This window comes from Crocuta crocuta, unplaced genomic scaffold (genome assembly GCF_008692635.1).
Source record: "Crocuta crocuta isolate KB4526 unplaced genomic scaffold, BGI_CrCroc_1.0 scaffold44, whole genome shotgun sequence".
Lineage (NCBI taxonomy): Eukaryota > Metazoa > Chordata > Mammalia > Carnivora > Hyaenidae > Crocuta > Crocuta crocuta.
In genome coordinates this window covers 5,841,275-5,863,063 of record NW_027530179.1, presented here as the reverse complement: position 1 = coordinate 5,863,063, position 21,789 = coordinate 5,841,275, and the positions used below count along the sequence as shown (strand labels likewise).

General features: G+C 41.6%; 1 protein-coding gene and 1 long non-coding RNA gene across 2 annotated transcripts in view; one reads left to right on the top strand and one right to left on the bottom strand.

Moving 5' to 3' along the window:
• The window catches only part of BICRAL (BICRA like chromatin remodeling complex associated protein), a 75,306-nt gene that overhangs the window by 20,624 nt on the left and 32,893 nt on the right, over window positions 1–21,789 (top strand). The window contains exons 2-4 of the mRNA XM_077764822.1: window positions 18,744–18,789; window positions 20,186–20,234; window positions 20,323–20,391. Of these exons, the coding sequence (XP_077620948.1) occupies window positions 18,749–18,789; window positions 20,186–20,234; window positions 20,323–20,391 (159 nt within the window). The 5' untranslated portion in view covers window positions 18,744–18,748. The remainder of the gene's footprint in view (window positions 1–18,743; window positions 18,790–20,185; window positions 20,235–20,322; window positions 20,392–21,789) is intronic.
• LOC144232084 (uncharacterized) lies at window positions 16,517–17,819 on the bottom strand. The gene is made up of 2 exons (XR_013335310.1): window positions 17,569–17,819; window positions 16,517–17,065 (listed from the first exon to the last, which is right to left on the bottom strand). It is a non-coding gene; the product is annotated as an uncharacterized LOC144232084 (long non-coding RNA).

The following is a 21,789-nucleotide window of genomic DNA, read 5'->3' as shown; positions in this document are numbered from 1 at the left end:
AAGTACTCTCTCTCAAAAAAAAAAAAAAAGAATATACATATATTTTCGGGCACCCGGGTGGCTCAGTTGATTGGGCTTTCCTGACTCTTGATTTTGGCCCAGGTCATGACCCCAGGTTTGTGGGATTGAGTCCCACTTTGAGCATGGAGCCCACTTAAGATTCTCACCATCTCTCCCTCTGCCCCCTCCCTGACTGGAGCTCTCTCTTAAAAAAAAAAAAAAAGTGAGTATAGAAAAAGGTGTTAATTCGGAGGTCATTCAATTCTAAGCACTCATATAAAAACTAGGAAAGTACGTGACTTATTTACATAACTGTTTTCCTCTTTGGATGTTGGGAGAATGACAATGTGGATTTTGACTAAGCTTACCGGAAAAGACCGCTGCATGTTTATCATGAAATTTGCCTTTGTGTTTTGCTCTGGTCCAAGGCTGAGAATTTTCATGAGCTTTTCCCCTGCAGTCTTGGGACTATACGTTATAAAATGCATTTCTGTTGCTCTTCCCCCTAAGCATACAAAAAATTAGCTTTACTTGACCTTCCTTACTCAGGGAAGTTTTTGATAACTTTGGTGATGCTGGAGTGTCCTCTCTGCGTGGTTGAATTGCCAGCTTGCTGCCACCATCCTATATAACTGGCAGCACCTTTCAACATCTTTGCATTGCAAAAATCACATCAAACAGAGTTTAGAAATGACCAGTCTGTGCTTAGCAAGTATAAAAATAGCTTGTGGACGGTATTCAGATGTTTAGAATCCCATTGTGTTTGTTACTGGATTGAGTTTATTCACTTCACATGTCGAACAAGTGCTCTGGGCCCTAGCAGTGTGCACAGGCTCTATGGACTGACCCCTAAAGGATCTGTGGGTAGAAGTTTAGGGAGGGGAGACCATGAACTTGGATATGAAGAAAATTGCATGTTACTTTCTCTAGACTCCAGTTGCAATTGATCATTTGCTAAATCTATGAACGAAGGCCACACAAACTATGAATTAACAATGCCTGGAAATTTGTTACTAGGAGAAATTTTTTTTGTCCCAGTACATTTGCAGGTAACTGAAAACATGACTATCTTCCAAAAGATAGTAGTTACTAGACTCACCACCAAATCTTGTAGGACTGCATTGATGAAGGATCATAAATATAACTATATCACAATTTTTAAGTATTTTTATAAATGTATTTTTTATTTTTATTTTTTAAATAAATGCGTTTTTAAATCCTTACATATATTATGAACCTTGAAGTATTACTCTGGAAAGGGATCCGTAGGCTTCACCAGACAGCCAGAAGGCCCACAAAGGGTCAAGAAACCTCTTCCCTCCTTTGGGGGATTACTTCCCACAGCCACATCTGGTCCCTGTCAGTAGCTGTGGGTTAAAGTGCTTCAACTTCTTTCATACCGTTGCTTGCTAGGGTTAATTTTCACTGATGAGTCTTGGATCCTTCATCTCCCTTCAGGGAGCCTCTGTCCTGAAGCTGCCAGCATGGAGAATGCTTTTTCCAAAAATAAAAATATTTTTTTGACAAGAGATCTACAACTAGTTATGGACCACTAGTTACGGTCTTGTGGGTTTTGTGGGGGGGTTTTGTTTTTAGTAAGAATATTCGTAGATGCTTTATTTCAAGTGTAGTTCCCATTGTTGTGCAACCATCCCCATCATCTTTCGCCAGAACTTTCTCATCTTCTCCAGCGGAAACTTTGTTCCTTGTGGTCTTTTGATAGAAACAAGTACAAATATAAATTCTCTTCTCATGGCATTTCTTAGGGTTTGTGAAAGAGTTCACACTAGATAGAAGTTTATGTCTCTTAAATGGAGTATAGAAAAATGAGATTAATTTGGCTTCTTAAAAAAATTTTTTTAATGTTTATTTTTGAGAGAGAGAGAGAGAGAGAGAGAGGAGGAAGTGGGGGAAGGGCAGAGGGAGAGGGAGGTAAGGATCCTGAAGCAGGTTTGTTCTCACAACAGAGAGCCCCATTTGGGGCTCAAACTCAGGAACTGTGAGATCATGACCTCAGCCGAAGTCACAGGCCTTAACTGACTGAGTCACCAAGGCGCCCCTAATTCAGCCTCTAAACATTTTTGTAGAAATGGAAATCTTTCTTGGAGTAATATGGTATATGTATTTTTCTTCATATTCTGTCTTAAATCCTTCTTAAAAAATATTTGTTCAGTTTTGGTGTTTTCATTATTTTTTAATTAGGCTCCACACCCAACATGGGACTTGAACTCACAACCCTGAGGTCAAGCATCGCATGCTCTACCAGGTGCCCCTTAAATCATTTTTAAGCTTAAAAAAAAGTCTCTCTCATTTTCTTCTCCTTAAATAATTGATTTTGTGCACACATCTCCCTTGTGAGTCCACTTTTACAAAAAGGGACCCTGGGCATCTCTTCCTTGGTTAACATCATTGACTTAGTAAAATGGAATTTTGTTTGTTAAATATTGTTAGCTGTTTTTATAGGGCTTGTTTTTCTTGGAACATACCATGAAACCAAAATACTTTGAATGTTACTCATTGAGAGAGAGCAATGAGACTCAAGAGTTTGCAAAATAACTTTAACCAGATTGCTAATAAAAAATATTTTTTGCTTGTAATTACTGGCATTTCAAAGTATGTTTTAAAAGCAGTTACATACATAACAACAACAATACCTACAAACTACACCAATGGATAGCAATGGCATCCTATTATATTTGAGGAAACATAGAGAAAGATTCTGCAGGTTTTACTTTAATGGCTTAATTATTACCACGCTGTATTTTAGTGAATTCTTGACTGTAGATCGGAATGCAAACAGCAGTCTTCTTTACTATTTGTTTTGACTGTACAATAATACCCATTGTTATTAAAAGTAGAAACAGTCACATTGGTAGGGTTTTTACTTTTATTGCATTTAAAATGTTCTCTGACAGATGGGGCACCTGGCTAGCTCAGTAGGAAGAGCATGCATCTCTTGATCGCGGGGTCATGAGTTCAAGCCCCACATTGGGTGTAGAAATTACTGACATAAATAAAGCTTTAAAAATTTTAAGTTTATTTATTTTGAGAAAGAGAGGGAGAGAGAGAGTGTGTGCGCAAGCAGGGGAGGGGCAGAGAGGGAGAGAATCTGAGCTGACAGTGCAGAGCCTGATGTAGGGCTTGAACTCACAAACTGTGAGACGATGTCCTGAGCCAAAATCAAGACTCGAGCACTTAACCAACTGAGCCACCTAGGCTCCCCAAGATATCATATTCTTCTGAATAAAACCAGAAGTCAAGAATACGTCAATGCAGTTTCTACTTAATATTCAAGTATTTTGTTGGGGCGCCTGAGTGGATCAGTTGGCTAAGCTTTCGACTTCGGCCCAGGTCATGATCTCTCAGTCTGTTTGTTCAAGCCCCACGTCCGGCTCTGTGCTGACAGCCCTGAGCCTGGAGTCTGCTTCAGATTCTGTGTCTCCCTCTCTCTCTGTCCTTCCCCTGCTTGTGCTCTCTCAAAAATAAATATTAAAAAAATTTTAATATTCAAGTATTTTGCGTTTATGGGGAGGATGTAAGACTTACCTTTGTAACATTTTGTAACATTACCTTGTTAATGCCTGTTTCTGAAATTTTTGCTAATGTGTTGTTGGTTGATACTCATTCATCTTTCTGGGTGGTTAGTTTCAATGTTGGCATTGCTTCTTTTGCTAAGTCAGCTTGTTGGAGCTAAGGCCCTAAATGACTGTTTTTAGTGGAAGAAAGTAATAAGCGTGGCAGTCAATGATTGAAACAGAAATTCACCTTTTATTTGGAAGTAAACTACAAGAATTCTTTAACTGAAACAGTAGTGTAACTGAAGAGAACTGACTTATCTTTTTAACATGCATTATTCTATGTACTGAAGCACCATGATTTATCGCAAAGACGGTTTCAATTTCACTTAATATTTAATAACAATCAGGCTAGCAGCATTTTTTTATGTTAATCTATTTTGAGAGAGAGAGTATGCACATGAGCGGGGAAGACACACAGAGAGAGGGAGAGAGAGAACCCGGACACGGGTTTGATCCCACAAACCGTGAGATCATGACCTGAGAGCCAGAATCACAAGTGGAACACTTAACTGACTGAGCCCCCAGGGGTCCCCTAGCAGCATTTCTTTGTATCACTTCTCGATCATTTCCTGTATGTTATTTTCCATAGTTGTTAAAACGTTCAGTCTCTTTTAAAACACAGTAAATCGTAACATTTTGGGGGGGCATCTGTTTTGTCCCTATATCATTGAGTTGTTTTTCTTTTCTGTAAGCTCTACCGTTGGTGCCCTCAAAAAACCATGCATGGCTATGTCAGAGACTCTTCAACTTAGACTTTTACTTCTGAGTCTTTGAAGGAACCAACTATTATTAATATAATAAATTACTGTGCTAAAGATATGGGGACTCCAAGGAATTACTCTGTTTATGTGTAGTGCACAAATCCCTGTTTAGAGAAGTTTATTTAATACTAAATAGATCCTTACGGAAAGATATACAATCCTTCGTATGAATCTTAAAAAATGACTCTTCCTTATGCCTCAGAGATTGAGTCATCCAATCTGGAGCAGAGATGGGGAGTCAGTTGACTTCTCACGGCTTTTTCTACGCAGCAGGAATGCCTGGCTCGATACATAAGGGCCCAGCATAAGCCAGTAGATCCTGGGCAATGGATGCCCGGGCCCGCATCCCAAATCCTGTGCTTTATGATGTGCAGAAGTGCTCATGGGTAGCCTAGCTATGTCTTTTTGGCAATTAAATAACAAGGAACTGACATCACCCCTAGAAAAGTTAGGTTTTTAGACCAAAATCTTAGTAAAGTAATTCAATAAAGTAAAAGACATTTACTAAGCACATTTATATCAGCCATTGCACTAAACTCAGAGAATACAGAGATGGAAAGAAACTGCCCCAGCTTTCATGGAACTTGTAAATGAACAAGGGAACCAGAAAAACAAAGTTTTGTCACACACCTGTCAGATGCTAGTAACATGTCAGACATGCTCTGGGGATACAAATAAGTAAACAATTAATTTTGCTTGGGGATTTAAGAAAAAGAAATAAAGATAGTATAATTTTACTCAAAGCCTTGAAAAATAAGCAGGCATCGTCAGTTGGCCACTTAGATGTGGATAGGAAGGTCTTTTTCTCTTCTCAAAAAGATAAGTGCAAAGCCAAAGAATTTAAAAAGCGATGTGACAGTTTGGGGGACATGGTCAAGATGGCAAAGAACCAAGGGGTCCTTCCTTACAGGGAGAGCAGGATGGGTAGAGCTTCAAAATGAGGCTAGAACTTTTTCTTTCTGTGCCAGTAGCGTTCTCGCAGTGATGGTGAACGTTCCTAAAACCCACCATGCTTTCTTCAAGAAGTGTGGCAGGCACCAACCCCACAAAGTGACCCGGTACAAGATTAAGGGAAAGATCCTCTTTATGTCCAGGGAACGCAGCATTATGACAGGAAGCAGAGTGGCTACAGTGGGCAAACTAAGCCGATTTTCCGGAAAAAGGCTAAAACCACAAAAGAAGATCATGCTGAGGCTTGAATGAGCCCAACTGCAGATCCAAGAGCATGCTGGCTATGAAGAGACGCAAGCATTTTGAACAGGGAGGAGACCAGAGAAAGGGCCAAGTGATCCAGTTCTAAGCTTCATATTTTGTTACATTATGAAGACACTAAAATCTTGAGGTTATGTTCACTTCATTTGGTTGCATTTGGTCTTTTGAAAGGGAAGTAAGCCAGTGCCCTCAATAAATTTCTCTTTGTGGGGAAATGTATGCTTAGAAAAAAAAATGAGACTAGAATCTACTGTAATGAGCCAGTATTTCCAATTCACTGATGCCAAAAAAACAACACAGCTTTGGGATGCGTGTCTTTTCTTTTTCTTTTTCTTTTAATTTTTTTGTTTTTATTATTTATTTCTGATATAGAGAGAGACAGAGCATGAGCAGAGGAGAGGCAGAGAGAGAGATGGAATCCGAAGCAAGCTCTAGGCTCCGAGCTGTCAGCACAGAGCCTGATGCAGGGCTTGAACCCACAAACTGTGGATAAGATCATGACCTGAGCCAAAGTCGGATGCTTAACCATCTGAGCCACCCAGGCGCCTATGGGATGGGTGTCTTAACTGCTCTTCATCAGTACTCTCAAAGCACCCTAGACTCTTTTTATATAAATTTGGGCTGCGCTTTAGTTGAGAATAAAAGATAGGCATAGTGAAGATAATCATAGAGAGCAATGTCTGATCAATGTCAAAAGACATGGTTGTTACTATTAGAATTCTAGGTAGAGAATCCTAAGGGCAGCCCAAGGTTGTCAGAGAAGGGTTCACAGAGGTAGATTCAAGCTAAAGTTTGAATTACAGATGGAATTTGAGTAAATATAGAAGACCAAGAAGAGCATTCCAGGTAAGAAAATTGTCACCTGGACAAGGGTTGGGGGGGGTGCACATTGTGTTTGGGGACAAAAGAGTAGCACTTTGGCTAGAATAACGGGTAGGGGAGTAGCAGGAGATGACTTTAGCCCCATTGTGCAGTCTAGGCTTTTTTTTTAATATATTTTTTAAATGTTTTATTTATTTCTAGGAGAGAGAGAGGGACACTGTGAGCACGGGAGGGTCAGAGAGAGAGGGAGTCACAGACTGAAACAGGCTCCAGGCTCTGAGCTGGCACTCAGCACAGAGCCCGACGCGGGGCCCAAACCCACAAACGGCGAGATCATGACCTAAGCGAAAGTTGAACGCTTAACCAACTAAGCCACCCAGGTGCCCCAAGTGCAGTCTAGGCTTAAATAGAATTCTTTTCCACTTTAGATTGTTCTCCCGTAGGAAGAACCTGGTCATCGAAAAAGCATACTTTCTGGAAAACTGAAGTAGGTTTCAAGGGAAAGGCCCGGGTTGCCTGATGCTGTGGGAGGTCTTGCCATCTTGTGGCCAATATACTTGGAAAGGATGATAGATTCATTTAGAAAAATGTTCACTGGGGCGCCTGGGTGGCTCAGTAAGTTAAGCATCCGATTTTGGCTCAGGTCACAATCTCGCGGTTCGTGGGCTCAAGCCCCGCATCAGGCTCTGTGCTGACAGCTAGCTCAGAGCCTGGAGCCTGTTTCAGATTCCGTGTCTCCCTCTCTCTCTGACACTCCCTTGCTCACGCTGTGTCTCTGTCTCTCAGAAATAAATAAAACATTTTAAAAAATTTTTTTAAAAAAAGGAAAGAAAAATGTTCACTAACAGCAATAAGATATCACCTGATACCTGCTAGAATGGCAAAAAGACAAGAGAGTTCGGCAAGGATGTGGACAAAATGGAAGCCTAATGCACTGTTGCTAGAAACATAAGTTGGTGCAACCAGTATGGAAAGCAGTATGCAAGGTGCTCAAAAATTTTTAAATAGAGCCACCATATGATCCAGGAATCCCAGTTTCAGATACATAGCTGAAGGAAATGAAATCACTGTCTCAAAGAGGTATCTTCACCCCCTGTTAACTGCAGCATTATTCACTATAGCCAAGATATGAAAACAGTCTAAGTGTCTGCCCATGGATAAGTGGATAAAGAAATGGTTTTAAACATACACACACACATGCCTACACTGGAATATTACTCAACTATAAGAAAGAAAGAAACCCTGCCATTTGTGACAGCCTGGATGAACATTGATTGAGAGCATAGCATAAACTAAGTGAAATAAGTCACACAGAGATAGTCAAATACTATATGATCTCACTTATATGCAACATCTAAAAAAGTTGGACTTGCAGAAACAGACTCGATTGGTGGTTGCCAGAGGCTGGGTTTGGGAAATGGGGAGATGTTGGTCAAAGGGTACAAACTTTCGGTTAGAAGATGAATAAGTTCTAAAAAAAAAAAAAAAAAAAAAAAGCGTGTGTGTGTGTGCACACGCGCACTCGCCTGGGTGGCTCAGTTGGTTGAGCATCCAGCTCTTGATTTCAGCTCAGGTCATGATCTTGCGGTTCATGAGCTCGAGCCCCATATTGGGCTCCACACTGACAGGTGGAGCTTGGGATTCTCTCTCTCTCTCTCTCTCTCTCTCTCAAAATAAATAAATAAACTTTAAAAAAAAGATTAATAAGTTCTGGGGATCTTATGTATAACAGGATGACTGGAGTGTATTATATACTTGAAATTTGTTAAGAGCGTAGATTTTAAATTTTCTCACTGCACCAAAAAAAAAAAAAAAAATTGGCAAGTATGTGAGATGATGGAACTGTTAACGAACCTTATTGTGGTCATCATTTCACAGTATACACATGTATCAGATCCACACACTGTGTACCTTAAACTTATACTGTCTTACTTGTCAATTAGATCTCAATAAAGCTGGGGGTAAGAAAGAGAAAAATATGTTTATTGAGGTCCTATTATGTGCCAGGTGCTATTCTGGATGCTGAGGTTCATCGGTGAATAGACACAAAGCTCTGCTGACATTTGAACGTAAATATGAGTAAATACGGTGGAGAGGGGTAGGGAGAAATACAGGACTGACTGTATTTGACGGGAAGGCGTGAAAGGAGTGATACTGAAGGGGTCTAAGTGATACGCTCCCAGGTAGGATTTCACCTACAGCATTTCTCTGCAGTCAGATTACCAAAACACCGAACTGGAGAGTAAGCAGCCGCACTTTGCGTCTCTGAGCTGACCGGAGGCCCTTGTGTGCAAGTCCAACCTGATTGTAGTTAGCGACAGTTTCCCCAGCTTGCCTCAAATTGGCCTGAGTATGTGTTACAACATGGGGAAAGAGTGACAACCTCAGAGGGTCAAGGAGGAAACTCCATAGTAACCCCCGATTCCTGGTGAATATCTAGCAGAGCTGGGGGAAGAGGATTCCATGTTTGATTTTTTTTTTCTTGTGTACTTATTCCTTTGAGGCTTTTTTTCTTTGTATGTATTTAAAATTTAATTCCAGTGTAGTTAACATATGGTGTTACATTAGTGTATGAGGATTCCACGATTTTATTATTATTTTTTAAATGTTTGTTTATTGGGGCGCCTGGGTGGCTTAGTCGGTTAAGCGTCCGACTTTCGCTCAGGTCATGATCTCGCGGTTCGTGGGTTCGAGCCCCGCGTCGGGCTCTGTGCTGACTGCCAGTTCAGAGCCTGGAGCCTGTTTCAGTCTGTGACTCCCTCTCTCTCTGACCCTCCCCTGTTCACGCTGTCTCTCTCTCTCTCTCTCCTAGAAATAAATAAAAATATTTAAAAAAAAATAAAATAAAATAAATGTTTGTTTATTTTGAGGAAAGAGGGAGGGGCAGAGAGAGGGAGCAAGAATCCCAAGCAGGCTCCTTCCCTTCAGCATGGGGCCCAACATGGGGCTCGAACCCACCCACTGTGAGGTCATGACCTGAGCTGAAATCAAGAGTCAGACACTTAACCAACTGAGCCACCTAGCCACCCCCTTGATGTTTTCAGTAACCAACTTCAGTCTATATTATTTTGAAGCAAATCCTAGACATCATAGTTCACTCACACCTGTTTCAGTATGGATCTCTAAAAGATGATTTTTTAAAATATAACCCCAATTTCATTATTATATCTAAAAAATCTTAACAGGATGTAATATATTTATAAATCCCATCAGGAATTACAAAATTTCAGTGTTGGTATTCTCTAGGAATTTGTCAATTTGTCAGAATTAAACTAGAATTAAAGAGTTTTTAATCATGCAAGTTCTCTGGGAACACAATCTTTCCATAAAATGCAGCTACACTATATTTAAACCCTGAATATTTATTTATTCATTATCTCTTATACCTGTTTGTGTACTATTTGCTGGGAATATTAAGATGAATATGACAAGATCCCTGCTTTTGAGGATAGCATTATGATATTCTCTTATACTGTTAATTTCTAGGGGATAGTCTATTAGTAACATTTAAATTGGAAGTCAGCCGGAGCACCTGGATGGCTCAGTCGGTGGGGCGACTGACTTTGGTTCAGGTCACGATCTCGTGGTGTGAGTTCGACCCCGCGTTCAGCTCTGTGCTGATAGCTCAGAGCCTGGAGCCTGCTTCGGATTCTGTGTTTCCCCTCTCTCTCTGCTCCTTCCCTGTTCACACTCTGTCTTTTTCTCTCTCTCTCAAAATTAAATAAACATTAAAAAAATAAATAAAAATAAATTGAAAGTCAGCCTAGTCTGTTAGTCCACTGTAATGAGCCCTAACTTAATACTCATACAAGCTATGCAGTATGAATGAGTTCAGAGCACCCCCCATTGCTGGAGGGCTTTGTTACTTTCAGAATTTGGTATCTCTTGAACCACCTCAGCTCTGAATCTAGATGCAGCAAAGACTTTTGGACTCAGCCAGCGCTCTTTTCATACCGTCCTTTGTTGAGACCTGGGACCTGGCACAAAATTGGCTCCTGAGATTGAAAGAAGATGACGGAGAGAGGACTGGGAAGATTTTTCTCCAGGACCATCTCTGCATTAGTCAAGGTGTACACAGGCCTTCTGTCTGTTGATCCTTAGTGGATCTTGAAATTTTGGGAGGCCGTTAGCAAACACGTTTAGCACAATTTTTATGAGCCCCGAAATTCTTCAGTGTATATATTTCTGGACCATTTTAGAATCTGTTAATGTTTCTCAAACTTGAGAACTGAGACAACCCAAGACTATTTTCTCAGACCCCAGCTTGAGAAATGCTGATTTGTGTGGTTACTGATTTTATAGTCCATAACCTTAAGGTTATCATCACTGTGTTGGAATTTATCTGAAAGAAGTTTGATGTGTTTATCCAACAATATCAGTATTCTGTTGCTTTGATAAAATAATCATGATTCTTGATTTGTATGGATCCTTGGGTTTTCATTTTCAGATTGACCTCCATTGATGGTCATTCTTTCACAACACACAAAAACCATTGCATTCTAGGAGTTGGATAAGCTCAATGGTTTTCAAACTTTTTTCTCCTAGCTAAGTAAGAATTGAAGGGGAGAAGTGGGAGCATCAGAATGTCTCCCCCTCCAATATTTAGGCCTCCAAGAAGGCTCCTGGACACCTTGGAGAACCCTAGGTTACCAGGGAACAAAGTTTAAAAACCATAGCAGTGGCTAGTAACTTCATTTAGAGACGGACCAATGGGCCCTGAGAGATTGAAGCTTGTTGTTAATCACAGAGTTAGTCAATGTCAAGTATCCAAAACAAGCCCTCTGGCTTCCAAATTCAGTGATCTTCCCAATATGTCCCTTGCCTCTGTACACCTTGCCAGACTTTGTCCTGACCCCCTGAGGTTGGCCACTCTTTCCCCTCATGTTAGGGCACATTGTTTAGCCAACTGGATTTCTTAATATATGAGGTTTATTTCTACCCTGCCTCATTCTAAGTAGGAATTAAAGCAGCTTTAAGGCCTTCACATTCTATATTTCAGGAGGTGAACCAAGGCCCAATACTGTCTACTTAATGGTCATCTTTTCTGATGGAGGAGTTTTTTAATCTCCAAGTTCTTCTAATAATACTTCTTAGTCTTTTCTATTTTCTCTTCATTGCTGCTGGAAAGCAGCAAAATGAAGAAAGTTCTTTGTTGAATAATAACAAAAACTCAGTGCCCATCGTGTTCAGTTTGATTGCTTCTTTTTATTGCAAATGGGTATAATTGTGAAAATAGTCATGTTTTTTTCCTAGTAAAATGTCTTATTATTTCACACAAAAAGTCCAGGAGCTTCACCTGAAGAAGCTTGAGAATCCCTGCCAAAACTTCTCACATTGCATTGTGATAAATTATTGAATGTCTCTCTTCCAAAAGAAAGTGGGTGCCTTAAAATCAGAAACCATGGCAGAAAGTTCACACTGTCTTGCAATTACAAAATTTAACAGCCCATAACTATTACAATATAGTAAAAGGAGTACAGTGAGAATATATTAGGGGCGCCTGGGTGGCTCAGTCAGTTATGCATACAACTCTTGATTTTGGCTCAGGTCATGATCTCCCAGTCTGTGGGATCGAGTCCCATGTCGGGCTCCATGCTGACAGTGCGGAGCCTGCTTGGGATTCTCTTTCTCCCTCTCTGCCTGCTAGCACTCTCTCTCTCTCCCCTTCAAAATAAATAAATAAGCTTTAAAAAAAAGGGGGGGGGCACCTTGTTGCCTCTTGGTTAAGCGTCCAGCTTCAGCTCAGGTCATGATCTCACAGCTCGTGGGTTTCAAGCTCCGCGTCAGGCTCTTGGCTCACAGCTCAGAGCCTGGAGCTTGCTTCAGATTCTGTGTCTCCCTCCCTCTGTCCCTTCCCTGCTTCCACTGTGTGTGTGTGTGTCTCAAAAATAAACAAACATTAAAAAAAGAGAAAACACTTTATATCGGGGCACCTGGGTGGCTCAGTCAGTTAAGCGTCCAGCTTCGGCTCAAGTCATGATCTCGTGTTTCCTGGGTTCGAGCCCCACGTCGGGCTCTGTGCTGACAGCTAGCTCAGAGCCTGGAGCCTGTTTCAGATTCTTTGTCTCCCTCTCTCTCTGACCCTCCCCTGTTCATCCTGTCTCTCTCTCTCCTCTCTCAGAAATAAATAAAAAAAAAAAATTTTTTTAAACCCCACTTTAAATCTTAATTGACATAAACAGCTACTTGCCCTGGGTAAGTGGCTATTTTATGGCATAACTTTTTGATCATGACTCTCATTGAAAAATCATTGCTAAAACATGGTAATTCACTTTTCAGCATTGCTTTTGCAGTCCTACAAAAATATTAAGTGTGCTAACGTTTATTATTACATTTTATGCCATGCTTATTTGATATTCCCAGCCTTAATACAGTACCTGGCACATAGTAAGTGCTTAATGTTTACTAAATGAATAATGAATAGTGTTTTCACTCACTGACCAACTTTATTAAAGATAGGGATTAAAGCAGCAGCTTTCCTCCCTCCCTAAGCTATTCTGCAGGGTAGAAAACAAAAGGAGGCATGGGATAAAACTGTACGCTTTAGTTTCCTCTTTTCCCCCTTTCAGTATATTCTGACTTACAATTTGTGCTAATGAACTCATATAAACTGTCATTCTCTCCTAAAGTGATTTTTTTCAAAACCTTAAAAATGGCTGTTGTAGGGCTGAGATGGAGAAACAGAGACTGTGCTTACTTTCCTGCATAAAAAAAAAAGTTAAAAATAGGATATAATATATTAAACAGTGGTTTCGAGACACGGGAAATCAGGCAGCATGGAGGGCAACTCCTGAGAAATGGAAAACATATGAGGTGAGCCCTATTTATAATTACTCCAGCCTGCTGTCTGGAGAGTTGCCAGGCCACAGCATAGGGAAGGGGACCCCAGATGGAGTCTCATCATCTCCCAGGGTTGAGCTGATGTGGTTGGGAGGTGAAAGTGGCTAAAACACAGGGCACAGTACCGGAGAGGAGAACGCTACCCAGGGAGAAAACCCCAGAGTCCTCAGCTGATGACTGGTTGGTCCATGGGGAGTGGGGGACAAGTACCCAAGTCCTGGGAGCGAACCACCCAGAAGGATTAGAGGAAACGCTTAGAGCTCACACAGGGCAGAAAACGGTTTGTGTTCCCACCTGTGAGAGCACGAAAATCCTTGTAATCCATGAGACATCAATGAGGCACCTCATAAAATGAGGAATACTGCCTCAGGATAGAGCAAAATTAGCCCTAAGGATTGACAGAGCTTAAAAGCAAACCTCAAGAGGATCAAATGACTTAATAAGAACTTAGTTGTGTCCTAGACAAAGTTCAAAAATATCTACAGGGATACAAAAATATCCAGCACTCAATAACATAAAATTAACAATACCTGGCATCCAGTAAAAATGTATCAGGCAGGCACCCTGTGGGGGCTCATTTGGTTAAGCATCTGACTTTAGCTCAGGTCATGATCTCATGGTTCGTGAGTTCGAGCCCTGCATCGGGCTCTCTGCTGTCAGTGCAGAGTCCACTTCAGATCCTCTGCCTCCCTTTCTCTCTGCCCCTCCCCTGCTCACATGTGCACACTTTCTCTCTCTCAAAAATAAACAGTTAAAAAATGTATCAGACATGCAAAGAAGCAGAATACCACTCGTAATGAGGGGGGGAAATCAATCAGTAGAAACAGACCCAGAAATGATACAAATGATAGAATTGGTAGAGAAGGACATTAAAAATCTATCGTTATTTTGCATAAGTTTAGAAGGTAGAAGAAAGATTGAACATACTGCAATGTACACACCGTTCTGTACCTTTTTCATTTGTTCATGTATCTTTCCAAGTCTGCATAAAGCTGCCTTGTTATTTTTCTTAATTTTTTAAGTTTATTTATTTATTGGGATGGGTGTGGAGGAGGGGCAGAGAGAGAGGGACAGAGAGAATCCTAAGCACGCCCCACACTGACACAGTGCAGAGCCTGATGTGGCGCTCAAATCCACAAACCGTGAGATCACAACCTGAGCCAGAATCAAGAGTCGGATGCTTAACTGACTGAGCCACACAGGCGCCCCCACCTTGTTATTTTTAATGGCTGTATAGTATTCCACTGTGAGGATAAACCATAATTGCTTTAACGTGTCTCTCATTAAGGACATCTAGGGGTTTTTAAAATATATTTTAAATAAAGATATAGTTTATATACCATAAAATCCACCTTTTAAAGTGTACAGTTCAGTGATTTAATTCCAGAACACTTCCATCATCCCAAAAAGACGCCCAATAGCTGTGACATCTAGATTTTTACAGTCTTTTGCTGAATCCAGTAATGCTACACTGGATATTCTTATGCACATGTGCAAGATACCTATAGGACAAATACCTGAAAATATTTGCTAAGTAGAATAATTTGTACACCTAAAATTTTTAAAGATATTGCTAAATTATTCTCCCTAGAGATCATGGAGTTTATTTTACTCTCACCAGCAAAGTATAAAAGTTCCTGTTTCCCCACTTCCTCATCTACACAGTCTTTTACCAAACTTTTCTCTTTATTTTATGATAAGTAATAGTATCTCATTGAAATTTTAATTTATATTTCTCTTGTTCAAAATGAGGTTGATTGTTTTTATATGTTTAGGGGCTACTTTCCTTTTTTAATGAACTGATTGTTCATACGTTTGATTTTCTGCAGGGTAGCTGTTTTTCTTTCTTTTTTTTTTTTTTTATTTTGTTTTGTAGGGGGAGAGAGCAAGTATGTGTGAGTGGGAAAGGGGCAGAGGAAGAGGGGGAGAGAGAATCTTAAGCAGGCTCCATGCTCAGTGAGGAGCCAGACATGGGCTCAATCTCTCAACCGTGAGATCATGACCTGAGCCAAAATCAAGAGTTGGATGCTCAACTGGCTGAGCCACCCAAGTGTCCCTGTTTTTCTTTTTCTTGTTTATAGGCGCTCTTTGTGTATTAGGGAGAAAAGTCCTTTGTGATATGAACTGGAAGTATTTTTTCCACTTAATGTTTTTTGGATTATTTTAGTCTTTGACTTTATTACCTTTTTACTTTTATCATGCAGAATTTTAAAATTTTAGGACATCAGATTTGTCAATCTTTTCTTTTATACTTCTGTATCTTGCAACAGACTTTCCCTACTCTAAGATTATTAAAAAAAAAAACAAAACTATTTCTTCCATGTATTACCCTAGTACCTTAAGGTTCACCTCTGCTCCCTGCCCCCATTTAACTGTTTGATCCATCTAGAATTTATTTTTGTATAAATGTAAGATATAGATCCACCATCTTTTCTCCGTACAGCTAACATCTTTCCCCCATTGATTTAAAATGTCACTTTTATACTGTGTCCTCTTGATTAAAAGCTATTATTCAAAGTATTGACTCAGATAAGGACAATTTTAATACTAGCTTTAATTTTTTAAGAGTGGCAATCGGTGGCACCTGGGTGGCTCAGTCAGTTAAGTGTCTGACTCTTGATTTCGGCTCAGGTGATGATCTCATGGTTTGTGAGTTCAAGTCCCACGTTGGGTTCTGTCCTGTAAGTGCAGAGCCTGCTTGGACTTCTCTCTCTCTCCCTCTCTCTGCCCCTCCTCCATTTGCACACATTCTCTCTCTCTCCCTCTCTCTCAAAATGAATAAATAAGAAAATTAAAAGCGTGGTAATCTAATGTCTGGGGCAGTGATTTCTGACCTGTTGGGATGCCTATCAGGATCCTGTAAGAAGCACAGTCCCCTTCCCTCTGTGACAAATCCTACTGTCATAAGCTGCTGTTACTGAGAGGAATGTGTCTCCCTCAAGTGTGTTGAGCCAAGAAGTAGTTTTTAAACCATTGATCTAGGGGGACTCCTCTTTCACAGAATGTTCTAAATATCACCTGTGGCCAGAGGCCCATCTAGTGATTCCAGGAGAAAAGAGCCTCAGCAAAAGTCCAGAAGGAAAGGGAGAGCCTACCTTTCCAAAGAAAACTAAACTCTTCACTTTTGAGACACTAGTTTTTGATCCTCAGGTTTTCTTCCCACCTTAGAATTGTCCATTTCTACACCTCTCCTTTGGTAAATTGCCTTTGGGGGACCATGTGTCCTCCTGGGGAAAGGAACCCCCCTGGGCTAGACAGGGGACGACTGTGCTTTGGAAATATGCAGAGCTGGGGACATAGGGATCAGAGTCATCGCTTTTAATTTGAAACTCTTTAAAGTCAGAAAAGAGGATGGCCCTTAAAAAAGCCGAATTCTCAGGGCACCCCTGACTATAAAGGCTCGTGGAGTTCTACCCCCTGGGGGCTAGTGGCAGAGGCCTGTGTGGTTGGACAGATGCCACTGACTAGGACAGATGCCTCCAGGGAGCATTCTGTCAAGTATTTGAGCAGCCCATTCGGTTTGATGGGGGAGGATGCACAATGGCTTTTAATTTCATCCGATGTTGTGTAAGTGTTCTCTTCTTTACGCCACTCAAGGAGTAGCTTGTCACTTTGAATTCAGGGGTAGCAGATGTTCGCGGTGCTTGAAAGTCCCGGCGGCGGTGACACCTCGGTAGAGTGACTGGCGCTGACTTCCTTTCTCAGTTTGTCAACCGCCGGGTGTCTCCTCCACCAGGGGAGCCCGTTCAGGTGTGAAGTCGTGAGGGAAGCAGGGGTACTTGGGACAGGTTGTTGCGGTACGGGCTATTTTTCCCTTACATTTTCACGAGTTTGTTCCAGAAACTGCGGACACTGTAAATAGTAATAAATCATATCCACTTTATGGGCTTAAGGATATGTCGTAATTGCCTAATTTATTTCATGTGATTGTTATGTCTGGGAGACGCGCTCATGGCCCAGTAACGAGCTATGGCTGATGCAATTCTACCACATAAAGTATCGGGATTTGAGGGCGGCCCCTTCCACAGGTTTCTCGGGGTCTATTTAACGAGAGTTTTCCTGCTTTTCCTGGCTGTGACATTCTCACTCCTCAGAAGTCTGGTCTTGCTAGCATGTTCCTGAGTAACTCCACATCTGAGGCCTCAAAGCAGATCTCACCTCGCCTGCCGCCCTCTGCACACCTCAGCCTGGCGGTTACCCTTGGATCAGCCTTGCCCCTCTTCTTCCCCCCGTGTCACCCACCATCTCGCCTCTCCACCAGAGTTCCACTCAGAAGGCTCCTCCTCGCCCCCCAGGCCGTTCGGCACCTGAACAAATCCCCCCAACGGGAGGGTCTCCCATCGGGGGATACTTACCCCTTCCAGACCCTTCCTGGGGAGAGCAAGTTTCCTTCCGTGTGGCAGGAGCCAGTTTTATACTTGTCTGGCCTTGGGACTGATTGGGTGGGAGGCCTGGGGGAGCTGGAGAGGAGATGGCAGTTTTAACCAAGAAAAAAACATTCAAGCAGAAATGATCCCTTCTGCCTTCTTCGGGCGTGTCCCTCTTCTGGGCATCTCTTCAGGATTTCATTCCTCCGTCCAACTGCCGTTCACAACTGCCCTTTCCAACCGCTCCAGAACTCTTGGCCCCGGCATTCCGTGATGTAAATTATTCCACGCATGGCTCGAAATGGGTGCGAAGCAGTGTTGCCAGGTGTCGGATCACTAGTGTAAGTTTACCGGATCTCGGGGGAGGGACGAGAAAGGGGGAGCACTGCTCTTGGAATTTGTCCAGTTGTTACCATTTCAGCCCGATCACAGTCCGCGCACTGGCTGAGCCTGATGCGGGGGGTGGCTGGGGAGTCAGGGAGCTTGCCTGGGGCTCGGAGCCGGGGCGAACTGAGAGTTGAGATTTCCTACTTTAAAGATTCTAGGGATGGGATGTAGACTGTTTGGAACCGAAGCCTTGGCGGTGCTGCTGCCGCCAGGGAGGAAGGAAGCCCGGACCTGCCGGGCAAAGCCTGTAGCCGTCCGGCCTGGGGCTCCCGTGTCTCCTCTGTCTCAAAAAGTGGGGAGAACCGCCTTTTCTGTGTCTGTAAAGCCATGGCAAGAAATCCAGATTGCTCACCATGTTTGGAAATACTCAAGTCCTAAAACTCGAACACCTCTGGATGCATGAGATTTCTCTTCTAAAACAAATACTATGCCGCCCCGTTTTCACGATCCATTCTGGGGAAGTTCCTGTTCTGGCCTACGGTCCCTTTGGGGAATCTGTGTGGGAAGGGTTGCTGCTAACTCCCTTTGATTTATCTAGATTCCTTTTGCACTTGTAAGTGAAGGATTTGCGTTCGATAGAAACAACTTAAAGTGAATATTTAGTCTCGTGAACAACCACAGAAATTTTGAAATCCCATTAAAAGCACATAGTTAAAGAAAAAGTTTCCATGAATTACACCGTTATTTATCTAGGGAAGTATAGAGTGTATTTTTGTCACATCGATGCTACTGGCTTTACTCTGCTAACCAGCGTTCTCTTACTCTCTTTTTTATAGTTGTCATGGATGATGATGATGACTCGTGTCTCCTTGATCTTATTGGGTAAGATTCCCATTCCACAACCAGGGTAAATCACATGTGTGAGGTTTGCCGTACTAAAACAACCTGATAAGTGAGCATATTACAACTGGGTGGGAAGGGCGCTTGGGGATGAACACTGGGTGTTAATATGGAAACCAACTTGATAATAAAGTATATTTAAAAAAAAACAACTGAGTGGGATTTGGGAGCACCTGGCTGGCTCAGTGAGTGGAGCATGTGACTCTTAATCTCAGGGTTGTGAGTTCCAAGCCCCACGTTGGGAGTAGAGACTACCTAAAATTTAAAAATAAAAAAGGGTAGGTTTTTTAAATAAAATCAAGGGGCGCCTTAGTGGCTCAGTTGGTTAAGCATCTGACTTTCGCTCAGGTTATGATCTCACAGTTTGTGAGTTCGAGCCCTGCATTGGGCTCACTCCTGTCTGCTCAGATCCCACTTCAGATCTCTGTCTCCCTCCGCCCCTCCCTGGCTCTCATGTGCATGCTCCCTCTATCTCTCTCTCTCTCTCTCAAAAATAAACCTCTTAGGGGCACCTGGGTGGCTCAGTCAGTTAAGCGTCTGACTTCAGCTTAGGTCATGATCTCATGGTTCATGGGTTCAAGCCCCGTGTCGGGCTCTGTGCTGACAGCTAGCTCAGAGCCTGGAGCCTGCTTCGGATTCTTTGTCCCCCTCTCTCTCTGACCCTCCCCTGCTCATGCTGTCTGTCTCTCTCTCAAAAAAATAATAAAACATTAAAAATTTTTTAAAAAAATAAACATCTTTAAAAAAATAAATAAATAGAAATCAACGTAGTTAGATTAACAAATAAAGGGACAAATATATTTGGATCTGATAGAGTTCATAATTAGGTCATCCTTTATTAAATTTAGTTTTTAACAAATACCAGGAGGCAGAAATAAGTGATAATAGAAAAAAAAGAAAAGAAAAGAAATAAGTGATAATAGGAAACAGAACAACATCAGGAAATCAATAATAAAGCAAAAAACCCAGTAGGAGTGCCTGGGTGGTTCAGTCAGTTAAGTATCCAACTCTTTGATTTCGGCTCAGGCTGTGATCTCATGGTTCATGAGACTGAGCCCCACATCAGGCTCTGTGCTGATAGCATGGAGCCTGCTTGGGATTCTCTCTCTCTCTACCTCTCTCTCTCTCTCTGTCTCTCTCTCTCTCTCTCCAAATAAATAAGTAAACTAAAAACAAAAACAGAAAAACACACAAACACACACACACACACACACACACACACACACACACACCCACAAAACCCAACCTAATAAAATTGTTTAAAAATTTACTCAGGCTAATATCCCTAGTCATTTTCTTTTTACCCTAGTAAAAATGAATCCTAAATATAAGTTATGTATTTATTTGCTGTTTTCCTTTCTTTGCTGTTGTTTTCCAGAGACCCACAAGCATTGAACTATTTTCTACATGGACCTAGTAACAAATCTGTAAGTAATACTTAGAACATCACAGATCTAAATTTTGTTCCTTCTTTACAGTTGATGTAATCGCTTTATTGAATTTGTACCTTTGCAGAGCAATGATGACTTGACTAACGCAGGATATTCTGCAGCCAATTCAAATTCAATTTTCGCCAACTCCAGTGTGAGTATTGGAAACTGCATTCAGTGATCAAGTGTTTATCTCTCATGGATGCCTTGTGAGCAGAGGCTTTCATTGCCTTTGGATCCTGATGGGTGTTATTACCTTGTCTCTTATAATTGACATGGAAGGAAATCTACCAAACAGTGTTGACATTGTCTCCTTTTAACGTAGTCAATTAAGATAAACTATACAAGATTTACTTTGCCATGTTCCTAAGTTATAACCTAAGAAAGTCATACTAGAATATTTTAGACCTTGTTACATAGCTTTAAATAAATTATTCTTCCTTGCCATTACTTACTCAGTCTTTTCATCTTAAAACAAGAAAAAAATTACTGAGTGAGGGGCGCCTCGGTGGCTTAGTCGGTTAAGCGTCTGACTTTCGCTTAGGTCATGATCTCGCGGTTCGTGGGTTTGAGCTCCGCGTCGGGCTCTGTGCTGACTGCCAGCTCAGAGCCTGGAGCCTCTTTCAGTCTGTGACTCCCTCTCTCTCTGACCCTCCCCTGCTCACGCTCTCTCTCTCTCCCCTAGAAATTAAAAAAAAAAAAAAAAAATTAAAAAAAATTACTGAGTGAAACTTACTGAGCATTTAGTATGTCCTTGGCACCAAGGGTTTGCATGATTAACCTCATTAATCCACACAATAACTCCATGAAGTAGGCTCTATTATGATCTGTATTTTATGGGATGAGGAAACTAAAGCATAGAGAGGTTAGTACTTGCTCAAAATTATACAGCGAGGAGTTGGAGAGCTAGGATTCTCCCGCAGGCCACCCATTCTGGATTCCATATTCTCAAGCCCTAGGAGCATCCAGACAAGAAATCTGGCCTGGGGAATAGGGAAGTCCTGCCTGCAGACTATGTCCAGATGACTACATTCAAGCCTCTCTTACTTTAATCAGGTGCCTTCTTCCATCATGGATGGTAGCCCAGAGTCAGACTGCCCCAGTGTGAATCCTCACTCTACCACTTACTAGCCCTGTAACCTTGGATATACCACTAAATCTCTGTAGTGTTCAGTATCCTATTTATGAAACCAGGAGAATAATAGAACTACTTCCTAGGTTGGTTAACATTAATTGACTAGTCCCTGGAAATGACTTGGTGCAGTGCTCAGTAAAGTTTAACTTATCATAAGGCCGTCAAATCCTTCATCTAGAACACGGAATAGTATCCAGAGAGCCCTTGGGAGTGCACAGTTTTTTTAAGTATTTGAGTGTGTGTAAATTATATCAGATCCTAGGGTGCAAGACACCTCTGCGTGCTACGGGTGGCTTTGAAGTCACAACACTGGTCTGGAAGGCTTGTAAATCAGTAGCATTTTTGAAATTCATGCGGAATGAGTAATAATTTCATGTGGTCCCATTAAGCGCATAAGGTAGATAGTTAGCCTGTCCC